The sequence below is a fragment of the Notolepis coatsorum genome, assembly GCF_963971535.1.
Source record: "Notolepis coatsorum genome assembly, chromosome: 16".
NCBI lineage: Eukaryota > Metazoa > Chordata > Actinopteri > Aulopiformes > Paralepididae > Notolepis > Notolepis coatsorum.
Genome location: NC_140180.1, coordinates 111343500 through 111359845, shown reverse-complemented (window position 1 = coordinate 111359845; position 16346 = coordinate 111343500). Strand labels below are relative to the sequence as shown.

The window sequence follows — 16346 nt, the reverse complement described above, 5'->3', positions numbered from 1 at the left end:
CACATTTATAATTTTCTGTCTGTCTATCCGTCTTTCTACCTCTTTCTATGTCTCCCTCTCTACCCCTTTCTCTCTTTCTATGTCTCTCTCTACCTCTTTCTGTGTCTCTCTCTACCCCTTTCTCTCTCTTTCTATGTCTCTACCTCTTTCTCTGTCTGTCTCTATCTATGTCTCTCTCTCTCCCCCTCTTTCTCTGTCTGTCTGTCTCTCTCTACTTCTTTCTATCTCTTTCTATCTCTCTACCTCTTTCTATGTCTCTCTCTTACCTCTTTCTATGTATGTATGTCTATCTACCTATTTCTCTGTCTATGTCTCTCTCTACCTCTCTGTCTCTCATCTCTCTCTCTCTCTACCTCTCTGTCTCTCTCTATATCTCTCTGTCTATGTCTCTGTCTCTCGCTTTCTCTGTCTGTCTCTCTCTCTGTCTTTCTCTGTCTATGTCTCTCTCTTTACCTCTTTCTCTGTCTATGTCTCTCTCTTTACCTCTTTCTCTGTCAATGTCTCTCTCTGTGTGTTACAGCTCAACATGAACTCAGCCCCGACCTTCATCCACTTCCCGGCTAAAGGGAAACAACGGAAGTCTGATACCTACGAGCTTCAGGTCCGAGGCTTCGCGTCCGAGCAGCTCGCCCGCTGGGTGGCGGACAGGACCGACGTACATGTATGTGTTAGACCAGGGACCAACACACACTGCATACATCTGTCTGGTTGGAACTGTACATAGCCATTTTGTTATTTATATTTCATATAGTGTAATATCTACATCCCGTTATCTGCACTGCACACTCTTTTAGAACTGGATATAGGCATCTTGCTGTTATTTTATCTTTATTTTATTCTATGCTATTTTTATTTCATTTATATTATATTGGACAGACAGACAGATAAATAGAGTTTCTGTTAGCCGGTATTTATGTACAAGCCATTGGCTCAGGAGAATTTCAATTGTCCGGTAAATATAAATCTTGACTGCCATCTTGGCCGGTAAAATATATTTTCATTACATTGACCGGCAAATTGTCAGTGAATAGAGGGTCAGCCGTAGATATCGGTTTCCTCTCTGTGCGTTCAGTGGAAAGCTATCCGGCTGCAAGCTAGCCTAGCTTAGCACAAATGAATGGAAGTGGACCAGTTAGCCTAGCTGTTGGCCAAAAACACCTCTCCGGAGTTTTAAGCTATAGGCTAGTGGTCTGTATCCGCTTCCATTCATTTGTGCTAAGCTAGGGTAGCTTGCAGCCGGATAGCTTTCTACTGAACATTTTAGGGATGGGAATCACCAGTCTCATCACGATACGATATCGATTCTTTGGACAACGATACGATATTTGCCGATATCACAAAGTCTGCCACGATACGATGTGATTCGATTCAGGTGCCTGTGATCGATACGAGATGATATCATAATTATACCCATTTAACACAATCAGGATGCAAAGCATGTTAGATGCATTTGACCCGTTGCGGGCGGAAAAAAGCAGGGACTTATTTCGGGTCGCAAAATGTAAATGGGCGCACTCTGGAGCCCTGCTGTAACGTCTACACACACACAGGCGTTTCACGTGCTACTGCTGCTGTTGACTCTGCCAGATGGTTTATTTTCACATCTCGCGTGATGATCTTGCGCGAATCCAGCTGCCGGAGCTGCGCTTAGGCGTGAGACTCGCCACGGGATTTTCAAAATAAGAGTATCGATATGAACTAGGGATGCCTACCGATATTATCTGCCGATATCGGCATTAAAATGTGATATCGGAAAATATTGGTATCGGTTTTCAAAAAAAAACATTTAATTTTTTACATTTCTATAACCTTTATTTACCCAGGCAAGTAAGAACAAATTCTGATTTTATTTATTGTCAAAAGTATGCATAATGTTGTGTTAATTCCACAACAAGAGATATGTAATGTTAATGACCTGAAATTATTCCATTTTTGGGGGGGGAAACCCTGCATATATTGGTATCGGTTGATATCGGTATCGGAAATGAAGAGTTTGACAATATTGGTATATCGGTATCGGTAAAAAAGCCAATATCGAGCATCCCTAATATGAACCAATCTTTTTACGCTGCATCGATCCAATTGGATCATTGTTTAATTAGATCGATGTATCGTCCCACCCCTAGAACATATAGAGAGGAAAGGAGAAGATGTTAAGTGCATTTCCCATAATGTTGTCCCTTTTAATTATTGCAAGATGTCTGCAATGTGTGTGTCGTAGATCCGTGTGATTCGTCCTCCTAATTACGCGGGGCCCCTCCTCCTGGGCTTCCTGTTGGCTGTGATTGGTGGGCTGGCGTATCTACGGCGACACAACCTGGAGTTCCTGTTTAACAAGAATGTCTGGGCCTTCTCAGCACTGGTAAATAACACACACACACACACACACCATACTGTATAAAAACGGTAAACATAAAACATAAGCCGTACACACAGGTCTGTTTCATGTGCCTTGCTCAAGGGCACCTCATCAACAATTGTTAACCCTTTCACTGCCACGTGTGACAAAGGGTTAACCCTTTCACAACCACACTACAGAAGGTTGACCCTTTCACTACCACACTACAGACGGTTAGTGTGGTAGCGAAAGGTTACCCTTCTGTAGTGTGGTTGTGAAAGGGTTAACCCTTTGTAGTGTGGTAGTGAACGGTTAACCTTCTGTAGTGTGGTAGTGAAAGGGTTAACCCTTTGTAGTGTGGTAGTGAACGGTTAACCTTCTGTAGTGTGGTAGTGAAAGGGTTAAGGGAGGGGATAGAGTGAATGAATGAAAACTTTATTTAACAGATTGCAGAATGGGTACAATACAGTACGCTCAATACACACAATTGTTAGTATAGGGGGATGCAGACCAGAGAAAGACGTTTGTCTTGTTTACATCAGGGTCCCCCATTTTCAATTCATATTGACATTTATGGCATAGGGACATATAGGTATTTAGTACTGATACATTTGTAACATATACGGTATTCAAATATACAGTACTGTTACTCATAGATCCTGACAGAGTATATACATATGATTGGGAGGGGACTGTACATTAGGAGGGGGTGGGTGGGTGGTAGGGAGAGAAATATACATCCGGTGGTGAGGAGACTGTACATTTGGAGGGGGTGGGTGGGTGGGAGAAAAAAATACATATACGGCGGGGAGAGAATATATACATGCGGTGGGGAGAAGACGGTCTATTAGGAGGGGGTGGGGGGTTTGGACATTTACGGTGGCCAGTTTAGAATTGCAGCCTCCCGTAGGTGCTCTTTAAGAGCGGTTTTGAATGTGGGTAGGGATTCACATTCCTTTACAGCTTTGGGTAGGGCGTTCCACATTGATGTGGCATAATTGCGAAACGTGTTTAGTCCCTTGTTTGAGCTGAATCTGGGTTTACAATGATTTGTTGAGCTTCCTCTGGTGTTGTGGTCGTGGTATTCACTGACCTTTGGGAAGTATTTTGACATGTACATGGGTACCTTAGTCGTATAGTGTATCTTGTAGACCAGGCCCATTGCAAGTTGCTGTACTCTGTCGTCTACTCTAAGCCATCCTAGGTTGTCAAAGTGTGCAGGGGGGAGGTGGGTTCTAGGGGTAAGGTCAAGTAGTAGTCTGACTAGTTTGTTTTGTGATGTTTGTAATCTTGTTTTTAGCGCCTTTGAGGTGCTTTGGTACCATGGGGTGCAAGCATAGTCGTAGTACCCTTGAATGAGTGCTCCTGCCAGAGTCTTCAGGGTATTCTTTTTTACCAGAGAGGAGATCCCGTACAAGAATCTAGTTCGTTGTTTGACTTTTCTTTATTACATTGGATGCCATTTTGTCACAGGAAAGATTTGCCTCTAGGATGGAACCCAGGTAGGTAATTTCATCTTTCCTTGTGACAATATTGTCACCCACTGTAACTGAGAAGCCGTCGGTCTTGCTGAGTTTGTTATTTGAACCGAAGAGAATGGACTCTGTTTTGCCCATGTGAGAGCTGCCGCGGTTACCGCAATACCGCGGTATCGCTGTTACGTCACACCCACCGCAGCGTTTAACTGAATACCGCATCAACGCTGTTTTTTTATAATAATACTCTCAACCAAAAAAGTCGAATCTGCCAATTACGTCACACCGCTTGCACCCGCCTCTGCTGTTACCACCAATCGGTTTTTAGTTCCTGGATGTTAGCCATTGATCACAACAAGGCTAATAACATTAGCTCCCGGCCGGAGTTGACTACCAGAGCTCCAGTCCACAGGAGTACTAAACGAGGCATAATGATTTTACTCCAACTAATGTTATAATAAAAGCCCTTCGTTCTATACACTTGTCTGATTGAAAACTTTATTAACAGACCGCAGAATTTGCACAACTCAGCACGCTCTGAGCAAAGGAAGGAACGGAGATATGAATTGAGTAATGTTTGGCTATGGTCCGGTAAATACGCTGTTATTGAACGTGTAACTATATAACGTTAATGCCACAAAACGAATGCCTTTGTTAATCAAGTAGTAACTTTATAATAATAAGAAGAAGAAGAAAGGGGGGGGGGGGGGGGGGGGGGGTAACCACTGGGCGCTACCAGCCTACCACCCCTGCCACCGAGTGAACGGCGCACGACCAGAGGGGAGACTTCGAATCCGTGTTTCACTTTCAATAACGAATGCGTGCTTGCCGAATCCCAAACAATATTCATGCTGCAAAGTCATCCTCTAAAGATAGACATTTAGACTAGAGGCAGGCTATATGCTATAAAGAGTAGACTACTAAAAAAAAAAAAAAAAATGCATTCCAACGGTTATATTGCGGCGGTATGAAATATTACGCAAATTTGTGCGGTAAGGAAAATATCAATACCGCGGCAGCTCTGCCATATGCAGATTTTGCCTAGTTCCGAGCTGAGGGTTTTTTCAACCTGCAACTTGTTCTTGTCAGAGACCAGCAGGGCTGAGTTGTCCGCAAACAGGAACAAGTTGCAGTCACAAGCTGAATTAGGAACAGATTGTTGTTTACTTTCCCTTGATCACCATTTGTTTTTTGTTTATTTAGTATTGTATTTACTTAGTTTATTTCCTAATGCATAGAGCATAGGTGTCAAACTCATGGCCCGCGGGGCAAATGTGGCCCGCCACGTCATTTGATGTGGCCCCCAAGAGCTCTGGTTAAAAAAAGAAAACGAATTTAACATTAATCTTGGGTTAAAAAATAGCGGCGTTAAAAGAATTGTGGGTTAATGCGTTAACACTATGGTCGCCAAAAACGCCATAGCACGTCTTTCCCCGCCATGCTCATTCTGCCAAAGACGCCGTACCACGTCTTTGATATCAATATTTCAAAAATCTGTGATCGAAATCATATTTCTCCCCCGGAGACTTGAGATCTACTGTTGATCCCCTCTCAACTCTCCAACGGTTCAAGAGCGCCATCTGGTGGCCATCTTGTGTGAGGACACAAGTATACAAAGAGGAGAGAACCATTTTAAATTGGGGCATGTGGAGGAGTTTCGGGAATGGCTAGCAAGCTAGCTAGCTACTAACCTTATTAAAAAAAAACAATAACGTTATAAACTATACACTATGTACAACGAAACAATGATTTACATTAGTATTTACAGTGATTTAATATGCAGCGAAATAACGTTATACGATTTTAATTATAAGTACAAATATTTAAAAAAAAAAATGAAAAAGTTAGGTGCACTGGTGCAACCAATGTAAAAAGTTAGTCTGGAGCCCTGTATGTGTGTTTCTGTTTCTTCTAATTAGTATGTATAGTAATATAAGTGTGTTTCTGCTTCTCAGTGTTTTGTGCTGATCATGACATCAGGCCAGATGTGGAACCATATCCGTGGACCGCCCTACGCTCACAAAAACCCTAACACTGGACAAGTGGTGAGAGAGAGCGAGAGAGAGGCACACAGACTGTATCTGTATAGTACTGTATTTTATTTCTTGTAGTTATTTCTTTGTTGATTGGAATATATGTCCATTTATTTATCTTTTTTATATTCACAAAATATGATGTGTGCCTATCCCTAAGCCTAGTGTAATATCCAGACCTGTCCCTAAGCCTAGTGTAATATCCAGACCTGTCCCTAAGCCTAGTGTAATATCCAGACCTGTCCCTAAGCCTAGTGTAATATCCAGATCTGTCCCTAAGCCTAGTGTAATATCCAGATCTGTCCCTAAGCCTAGTGTAATATCCAGATCTGTCCCTAAGCCTAGTGTAATGTCCAGACATTTCCCTATAGTGTAATATCCAGACCTGTCCCTAAGCCTAGTGTAATATCCAGATCTCCCTTAATCTGACTCAAATGTACCAGTAACAAGCTATGAACCCATTAGATAAAACAGGGTAGGTATATACGTACTTACATTTCTTAAATTTAATTATGTGGATTACATATGATAGACATGCAAAGGATATGTATTCATTTGAGTACAACGCTAATTAAATGTGTGTGTTTGTTTGTTTGTTTACAGAGTTATATCCACGGCAGCAGCCAGGCTCAGTTTGTGGCCGAGACCCACATCGTGCTGCTCTTCAGAATCCTTTTACTGTGCAGACCTGTAAATAGTTGACTAATCGATCGAAATGAGCCGTTGTCGACTGCCAACCTCTTAGTCAAATGCAAAAACTCATTCAGCGCCACCGCTTAATCCACGAGATGGCGCTAGTGTGCCACCGCTGTAAGTCAATGGGGGGACTGCGAGATTTGCGAGTCCTTAAAATATATCTTAAAGTATAGCTATGGGTCTAATACACCCGTCGATTATCAGTTAGTTGCATCCAGTCAACATGTACATTTCCGTTTTATAGCCTAGATGTATCGTTGAAACAGGTTACCTCGTCTGAGTATTTAAACCACGCCCGCACGGCTTGGATCGTCTCAGAAAAGAAACTAGACCATTCCCAATGGGGTGCAATACCAATTGGGCGGTATTTGCCCTTTTGCGAGCTCAGACCCATTCCCAACGATAACATCAGGCTGGATGGATGAAAATGAATGGATATCCCTAATAAAAGAAATAACGATTAAAACCCGACTATACTCGGGTCTGGCACTCAAGCGATGGTGAGTTAACTCGACTATCATCGTGACTGGCGCTGAATGAGTTCATACATTTTTTATCATTATTTCCAAAAGCAAAGAGGCCTAGAAGCGTGGCTAACGCTAATGGTGCGCATACCAGCGAGGCTAACTGCCTAAGAAAATGGGCACAGAGGCACTGAAAGAGGATTTCACCCATCTAATGAACACACTAGACAAATATCAAGATGTATCCATCAGTGGACCAATTGCATGCTTTCGCAGAGGACAAGAAGCCTTCAGTTGACTCCTTCAGACATTAAGCACCCCCCACAGCCCAAATGGAATGATTAGAATGATTTGCATTCGGGGGAGTAGTCGACTACCAGTCGACTATCTGCAAATGTCGGCCAATCAAAGTCGACTATCCAAATCCTTAGTCGGGGACAGCCCTAGTACACACACATTACACTGGTACACACACATCACACTGGTACACACACACCACACTGGTACACACACACCACACTGGTACACACACACCACACTGGTACACAGATGTACCTTGGAATCTACCCACTTCCACAGCCAACGGCAGGGTGCCAGACCTTCACTGGGCGGCACACAGAGACCTCCGTCCTCTCTTTAAATGTACCATTACTTAAGGTTCAGTAAAATACTCATCTTTAATTTCAACATATTTTCTAAGTTTTGGTTTCTTCCATATCTCCACCTTCCACTTATCCTGATGAATTGTTGATCATTTTGATTTAATTATTATATTATTAACCTTACACTGCAACAAACAATCCAACAAGATTGACAGACACACAGTAGATCAATGTTGCTGCAAAACGTAAGATCAAAGTAAAGCGCTCTACGAGCGCAAGTTTATTAATCGTGGGACATTTCACATACACACACACAACACGACAACCCTAACACACACACACACACACACACAAGAGTGTATGACCCTTGACCTTTACTTAAGATGCTGGCGTTACCTTGGGGATGGTGTTGCTGTGTGAGGCTGCCACATCAGACCTGGACATTGGGAAGAGGAAGAGTATGTATACACACACACGCACACACACACACAGTTTACATATAATTACACTCATTCCCTACCTTAACCACTATATGCCTAACCATTATGCATTCCATTATGGGGACCAATGTCCTATTTCCATTCACAATTATCTGAACCTCTGCTCCAGTCATTCAGATTGCTGTGAGAGCACTTTTTCAAGCACTTAAAGGTTTGATTGATTGGAAACTTTATTTAACAGATGGCAGAATGGGTACAATACAGTACGGCTCAATACACACAATTGTTAACACATTGGTTGCCAGCCGGATATCACGATTTATCGCTTTGATGCCACCACGTTATCAATGGGAGGACGAGCACATTTGCGAACGCATAAACTATATCTTAAATTATGGCTATTTGTTTAATACACCGTCGCTTATCAATGACTTGCTTGCAGTCAACATGTACGAAACGGATTGTTTTTTCATCAGTACAGTACATTTCCGTTTTATACCGTTTTGAATAAGAGTATAGTTTCGGAGAGTTCTAGTAATTTCAGAGAAATTCCGCGAAAATAGCCATTTACTGGAATACACTAAACACGTTGTCATTTTCCGGCTGATTTATGAATCATTTTCAAATGAACGCTAGATTATCGAGAGTATTTGTGTTCTTTTTTTTTTTAAACTTTATTTTTTAGCGTTTATCGCTTTTCTGGTCAAGCATGACCGACAGTTGTAGGGTGAAACGGGAGAGAGAGCAGGGGGAGACATTCGGCCAAAGGGCGGCGAGTCCGGGAATCGAACTCGGAGTCAACCAGATCCGTGACGCAGCACGGAGTCCCGCGACGCAGCGCGGTAACATGGTGTGCTACTGGAGCACGAGTATTTGTGTTCTTATGCACGATAGAAAAGCGGGCTGAAAAATCATTTATTCGTGCCGCGCCTAACGCCACACACACACACACACGTTGTGAAATCTGTGAAAAACAACTCTGATTAACCCAAAACTGGTAACATAGATTCCTTACCTCAGATCAGATGTTCTGCAAAAAGATGAATCCAATTCCTGATCGCCATTCCAAATATTGATCGTGTTTATTGATCCAACGTTATAGTCCGAAACGCATAATCGAAAGCTGCTCCGAACCTCGGCAGGGAATCTGGTAACAGACACTGCTTGCCAGAGATGGGAAAACCCTGGACCGGAGTTTTCTCTGATGCACTTTTTCACTCAATCCTATCCAATGATGTGCATTACCATCCGGGAGACGATAGGGGGCAGTATTTTCCCTTTTCGAGCTCAGAGCCATTCCCAATGATAATGTCAGGCTGGACGGATGAAAAATGAATGGATATCGCTAATAAAAGAAATAACGATTAAATAACAAGAAATCTCGTTATTGGTAACCAACGCATGGCGGCCAATAACGAGATCTCTCGTTGTTGGCAACCAATGTGTTAACACATTGACCGCCGGGGCTTGTGCCCATCTTATACCACTCTCTGCCACCGGTAAAAGCCTATGGAGATGTTTACCATCTTTGCAGGGCTATAACTTTTTAAATTGTATTGCTATATTGACATTACTATGGCCCATTCAACATTGATTATCTATCGTTCAGGATGTGGGAACGTTATACTTTTTCATTCATACATTGTTGTGTTGATACCTTCGAGAATATAAGTATGTTTTTAATCTTTTCTGCTGTAATTCCAAAAGCAGTAGTTATAGGCCCAAACGCATATGATAGATTATCGATTGGCGTTTCTTTCCCATACACGCTATATTAAAAAATTCAAATGTATATGATCGGTATACATTATGCTTCATCATGCGTGGAGGAAAGGGGGTGGGGGTCGTTTATAATTCCTTGATCATCAGTAATGGCTTTATGTAGTATGGGTGGATATATTGATCAGACTGTTTGCAAACAAGGAAATGCACAATCGGGTTGAAAATAACGTTACTGAGGCGGCTAGGTGGTGCAGTGGGCAAGGCGCTCACCACCAATGTAGGAGACGCTGGGTTCGAGCCCAGCTCCGCATTGCTATCAGCTTGGCTGGTCGTTCATACTAATACAATTGGCAGTATTAGGGGGTGGGAAGCTGGAGGGTGGGGATTGGACGTTGTGGACAGCGACTCCTACAGGTCGGTTGGTGCGCCTGCACAGCAGAATCAGGAAGCGACGGGGGCGGCATGCCCTCCAAGCGCAGACCCCCGACGCTGAGAGATCGCGCTGTGCAGGTGAAAAGATGCGACTGCTGCTTCCTCGAGTACCAGAGGGGACACGTGATGTAAGGCTTAGTCCACATTGCAGCCGGCAATAAACGCCGAAATCATATCGATTATTGCGTTATGGCAGCGATCCATATGTACTATAGTGTCTGTCAGGAGTCCCGTAGCGAGATGTGACTGCCGGAGGAATTTCCTCGACGCACCGATGACACTTCCGGTTTTTGAGTGTGTAACTCGCCCGACCATCCACCAGGCGGCGGTATTGAGCCGTTGCACTCCCATCTAGGGTCCCGCTAGGCCACCGGGGGTTGGGGGGATGAATTATGAATGCCATGGCGAAAATTTTTAATATTGATCTAAAAAACACTGTACAGCGAAGTTGGCGGTCAACGCGTGGCAGGAAATAACGCTGGAAAGCGAGTTTGGCGACCAATGTGTTAACACTTTCAGTGCCCAGCAGGGGGCGCACATTTAGTGCTTGAATCCCCACCATCCGCTTCAATGTTAACGTTAATATCGCCTAATCTATGTTTTAAATTATGGCTATGTGTCTAATCTGCCCGTCGCATTATCAATGACTCATTTCCAGTCAACATTGTCGAAGCGGATTGTTTTTTTTATCGGTTCATTTACGTTTTATAGCATTTTGAAAAGCCCTCGTTTTCATGAAGAAAAAAAAAAGATTCCATGATAATCGCCCTGTACTGTAATATTCTAGAACTTTGTCATTTTTCGGCCTATTTATGAATCGTTTTCAAATAAACGCTAGATTATCGATAGTATGTGTACGTGTGCACGCTGGTGCCGCGCGCTGAAAATCGATTCTCTCAGTTCCTGATCACTCGCACAGTCAAAACAGCCATATCACATAATAGGGGGAAAGCTTATATCTCTGTGAAAAAAGGTCTGATTATCCTAATACTGGTCAAATAGATTCCTTACCTGAGATCAGATGGTATCCAAATGGATTATTCCAATTCCTGATCGACCATTCCAAAAATCAATCCTTTTATTGATCCACCGCGTATACAGTTAAACACATAATCCCCGCTGCTCTGAGGGTCCAGCATGAAGCTGATCGGCCCCGGTTGCTTGCGTGAGAAGTAAAATGTGGAGTCCGGGTCTTTTTTCCCCATGCATTTTCATTGAATCCAATCCAAAAGGGTGAATTACCATCTGGGAGACGATAGGGGGCGCTTTTTTCACATCTGAGCGCCGGGGGTGGCTGATTTACCAACGGTAGACTCGGTTGATGAAATATGAATTCAGATCGCTAATAAAAAATAAAAAGCGAATATTCTCGTTATGGGCATTCAACCCGCGGGGGGTAAACCAGAGAGAACTCGGTTTGGGCATTCAAAGTGTTAAGGGGATGCAGACCAGAGAAAGATTTTTGTCTTGTTTACATCAGGGTCCCCCATTTTCAATTCATAATGACATTTATGACATGCACAACATACAGATATACAGATATATATCATGACATTTATGACATGCATGACATACAGTACGGTCACATTTATGACATACAAGATATACAAATATTCAGTACTGTTTAACAGATCTTAACAGAAACTATACATTCGAGGGGTGGGGGGGTAGAATCTGTAATGCAGTGAAAGCAGCTACCTCTAGGCAGAAGGGCCCCCCGCCTGTTCTTACTTTTTGTTTAAATGATTTGTTTTGATATGATGTGTGTCAGAGTTTAGTAACTTATTATACTGTGACCCGCCCCTCCCCTGAGGTGTGGCCTGCGGTAGCAGACCCTCCTCCTCCCCCACCGCCACTGAACTCCAACCCGCACATTGGACTAAAACAAACACATGTAAACAAAGTGCAATACCAAGCAGGGCTCTTTTGCCTAGAGGTCGCTGTTTGACAGCATTACAGATTATACCTTTAAAAGGCCTGTGGCCCCTGTTATCTGCTCCAGTTAGCATTATCTTCTGTGATAGAGAGCATGCTACTAGTTATTTTGTACACCATGGTTGAATGTGATTATTATTACGTTATATCTGTATTATAGAGAACATGCTACTAGTTATTTTATACACCATGGTTGACTGATTATTATTATGTTATATCTCTATTATAGAGAACATGCTACTAGTTATTTTATACACCATGGTTGACTGATTATTATTACGTTATATCTCTATTATAGAGAACATGCTACTAGTTATTTTGTACACCATGGTTGAATGTGATTATTATTACATACCGGTATGTGTGTTATAGAGAGAGCATGCTACTAGTAAGGGATAATGTATCGCAAAATAATTGACCGACACAGAGTTTAAAATACAGAGGCGCAGCGCCGAGGTGTTTTAAACGTCGGTCAAGGTCAATTATTTTGCGACAATGATCGAGTATAGCTATACATTATCCCGCTTATTACATGGCTAACTTACTAACAATATACCTAATTAATTTTACATCGACAAGACGAGATCAAATGCAGACGCTCCGCTGTCATCGTCACACACACTCCGCTGTCAGTGCAGCCAGCAGGTGTGTCTGATTGGCTGCACTGATGCAGTGTGTCAGTGGCCTTGATTGCGAACAGCTGCGCACAGCGGTCATTATTGTTCCACAGAGGTCCGTTATCGAGTAATATCGGACCTCTGACGATCGCTATTGACCAATCACAAGCAAGCATTTCGGCGAATGTGAAAACGCCATGTAATAAGTAAGGGATAATTGTCTCAAAATAATTGACCGACGCAGAGTTTAAAATACCGAGGCGCCTCGGCGAGGTGTTTTAAACGTCAGTGAAGGTCAATTATTTTGCGATGATGACCGAGTATAGCTATACATTATCCCACTTATTACATGGCTAACTTACTAACAATATACCTAATTCATTTTACAAAATCGACAAGACGAGATCAAATGCAGACGCAGCCCAAATAAAGTGATTATTATTATCGCGGGCAGCCCGGCAGGTGTGTCTGATTGCACTGAAACAGTGTGTGTCAGTGGGGCTTGATTACTCCAGCTGCGAAAAACAATAATCACCGGTGGTTATCGAAAAATAATTCACCGCTGTCGGGGGCTATTGACCAATCACAATCAAGCATTTCGGCGAATGTGAAAACGCCATGTAATAATACTTTATATTTGAAAGCTTTTCAACAGAAGTTAAATGTAATCAACACTGGGAATTCCTTATATTTAATTGATACGTAATTTAGTGAACATATGATACATAGTATTCACATCAATTATTTTTGTTATCTGTCATGTGTCTGACTGTGTGTGTGTGTGTGTTTTTGTGTGTGTTTTGTGTGTGTGTCAGTAATGTGTATAGCAGGAATTGGTCTTGTGATGCTGTTCTTCAGTTGGCTCCTGTCAGTCTTCAAAGCCAAGTACCATGGATATCCCTACAGGTACACACACACACACACACGCACAGGTAACACACACGCACAGGTAACACACACACAGTACACTAGATACCCCTACAGATAACACACACACAGACGCTCACTCATCTTTATCGTCTGTTTCCCGCGCTCTGATTGGCTGAAACATTTGTCTTATCTCTGTGTTGCAGCTTCCTGATGAGTTAGAGCTGACCAATCACCGTCACAGGAAGTGTGACTCTCCACAGGAAGTGTGACTCTCTCCACAGGAAGTTCCCCAAAGTGCCTTCAACACTCACCCGCTCCTCTCAGGGAGCCAACAACAGTGTGCCTCTCTGTCGCCTGCTAAAGCCTTGTTGGTTGAATCAAAATCAACCTGTGTAAGAAAAAAAGAAAAGCAGAATAGGCCTTTTTAAAAGACAATTGACCATATGCACACGGTGGCCATTTTGCTCTTATGTCATGCTCAGGTTGGGATCCCACTTGGGAACAGGGCGGAGCATGACATAAGATGAAAAATGGCCGCTGTGTGAACGGTTGACTGGGCTCAGTCCACTTTAAACAGGCCGTTCGCCAATTTTCAACCTTAATCCTGTCGTTCTCTTGTGAGGAGGATGTGTGATAATCAGACGTAAAATGTACCAACATGTCCCATGTCTCAAGAGCTCGGCTACGAACTGATGTCCCCCGCACTGGAGCAGACCTCTAGTGAACTGATGTCTCCTGCACTGGAGCAGACCTCTAGTGAACTGATGTCTCCTGCACTGGAGCAGACCTCTAGTGAACTGATGTCTCCTGCACTGGAGCAGACCTCTAGTGAACTGATGTCTCCTGCACTGGAGCAGACCTCTAGTGAACTGATGTCTCCTGCACTGGAGCAGACCTCTAGTGAACTGATGTCTCCTGCACTGGAGCAGACCTCTAGTGAACTGATGTCTCCTGCACTGGAGCAGACCTCTAGTGAACTGATGTCTCCTGCACTGGAGCAGACCTCTAGTGAACTGATGTCTCCTGCACTGGAGCAGACCTCTAGTGAACTGATGTCTCCTGCACTGGAGCAGACCTCTAGTGAACTGATGTCCCCCGCACTGGAGCAGACCTCTAGTGAACTGATGTCTCCTGCACTGGAGCAGACCTCTAGTGAACTGATGTCTCCTGCACTGGAGCAGACCTCTAGTGAACTGATGTCTCCTGCACTGGAGCAGACCTCTAGTGAACTGATGTCTCCTGCACTGGAGCAGACCTCTAGTGAACTGATGTCTCCTGCACTGGAGCAGACCTCTAGTGAACTGATGTCTCCTGCACTGGAGCAGACCTCTAGTGAACTGATGTCTCCTGCACTGGAGCAGACCTCTAGTGAACTGATGTCTCCTGCACTGGAGCAGACCTCTAGTGAACTGATGTCTCCTGCACTGGAGCAGACCTCTAGTGAACTGATGTCTCCTGCACTGGAGCAGACCTCTAGTGAACTGATGTCTCCTGCACTGGAGCAGACCTCTAGTGAACTGATGTCTCCTGCACTGGAGCAGACCTCTAGTGAACTGATGTCTCCTGCACTGGAGCAGACCTCTAGTGAACTGATGTCTCCTGCACTGGAGCAGACCTCTAGTGAACTGATGTCTCCTGCACTGGAGCAGACCTCTAGTGAACTGATGTCTCCTGCACTGGAGCAGACCTCTAGTGAACTGATGTCTCCTGCACTGGAGCAGACCTCTAGTGAACTGATGTCTCCTGCACTGGAGCAGACCTCTAGTGAACTGATGTCTCCTGCACTGGAGCAGACCTCTAGTGAACTGATGTCTCCTGCACTGGAGCAGACCTCTAGTGAACTGATGTCCCCCGCATTGGAGCAGACCTCTAGTGAACTGATGTCTCCTGCACTGGAGCAGACCTCTAGTGAACTGATGTCTCCTGCACTGGAGCAGACCTCTAGTGAACTGATGTCTCCTGGAGCAGACCTCTAGTGAACTGATGTCTCCTGCACTGGAGCAGACCTCTAGTGAACTGATGTCCCCCGCATTGGAGCAGACCTCTAGTGAACTGATGTCTCCTGCACTGGAGCAGACCTCTAGTGAACTGATGTCTCCTGCACTGGAGCAGACCTCTAGTGAACTGATGTCTCCTGCACTGGAGCAGACCTCTAGTGAACTGATGTCTCCTGCACTGGAGCAGACCTCTAGTGAACTGATGTCTCCTGCACTGGAGCAGACCTCTAGTGAACTGATGTCTCCTGGAGCAGACCTCTAGTGAACTGATGTCTCCTGCACTGGAACAGACCTCTAGTGAACTGATGTTCCTGGAGCAGACCTCTAGTGAACTGATGTCTCCTGCACTGGAGCAGACCTCTAGTGAACTGATGTCTCCTGCACTGGAGCAGACCTCTAGTGAACTGATGTCTCCTGCACTGGAGCAGACCTCTAGTGAACTGATGTTCCTGGAGCAGACCTAGTGAACTGCAGATGTTATTTGCCCAACTATTTTCAACTGTAGTAGTTGTACAGTTCACTAGTAGTTCACTAGAGGTCTGCTCTCCTCCAGGTGATGTCATCTGTAGTAGTTGTACAGTTCACTAGTAGTCCACTAGAGGTCTGCTCTGTGGTGTCATCTGTAGTAGTTGTACAGTTCACTAGTAGTCCACTAGAGGTCTGCTCTGTGGTGTCATCTGTAGTAGTTGTACAGTTCACTAGTAGTCCACTAGAGGTCTGCTCTG

The 16346-nt window shown here is 43.9% G+C and overlaps 1 protein-coding gene across 1 annotated transcript in view; it reads left to right on the top strand.

Moving 5' to 3' along the window:
* Nucleotides 1–14452, top strand: part of magt1 (magnesium transporter 1) — a 33416-nt gene extending 18964 nt beyond the window's left edge. Inside the window, exons 4-10 of the mRNA XM_084331293.1 lie at nt 521–661; nt 2222–2362; nt 5769–5858; nt 6450–6526; nt 8005–8066; nt 13570–13660; nt 13828–14452. Coding sequence (XP_084187419.1) covers nt 521–661; nt 2222–2362; nt 5769–5858; nt 6450–6526; nt 8005–8066; nt 13570–13660; nt 13828–13843 — 618 coding nt within the window. The 3' untranslated portion in view covers nt 13844–14452. The remainder of the gene's footprint in view (nt 1–520; nt 662–2221; nt 2363–5768; nt 5859–6449; nt 6527–8004; nt 8067–13569; nt 13661–13827) is intronic.
* The last annotated feature ends 1894 nt before the right edge of the window (nt 14453–16346 follow it).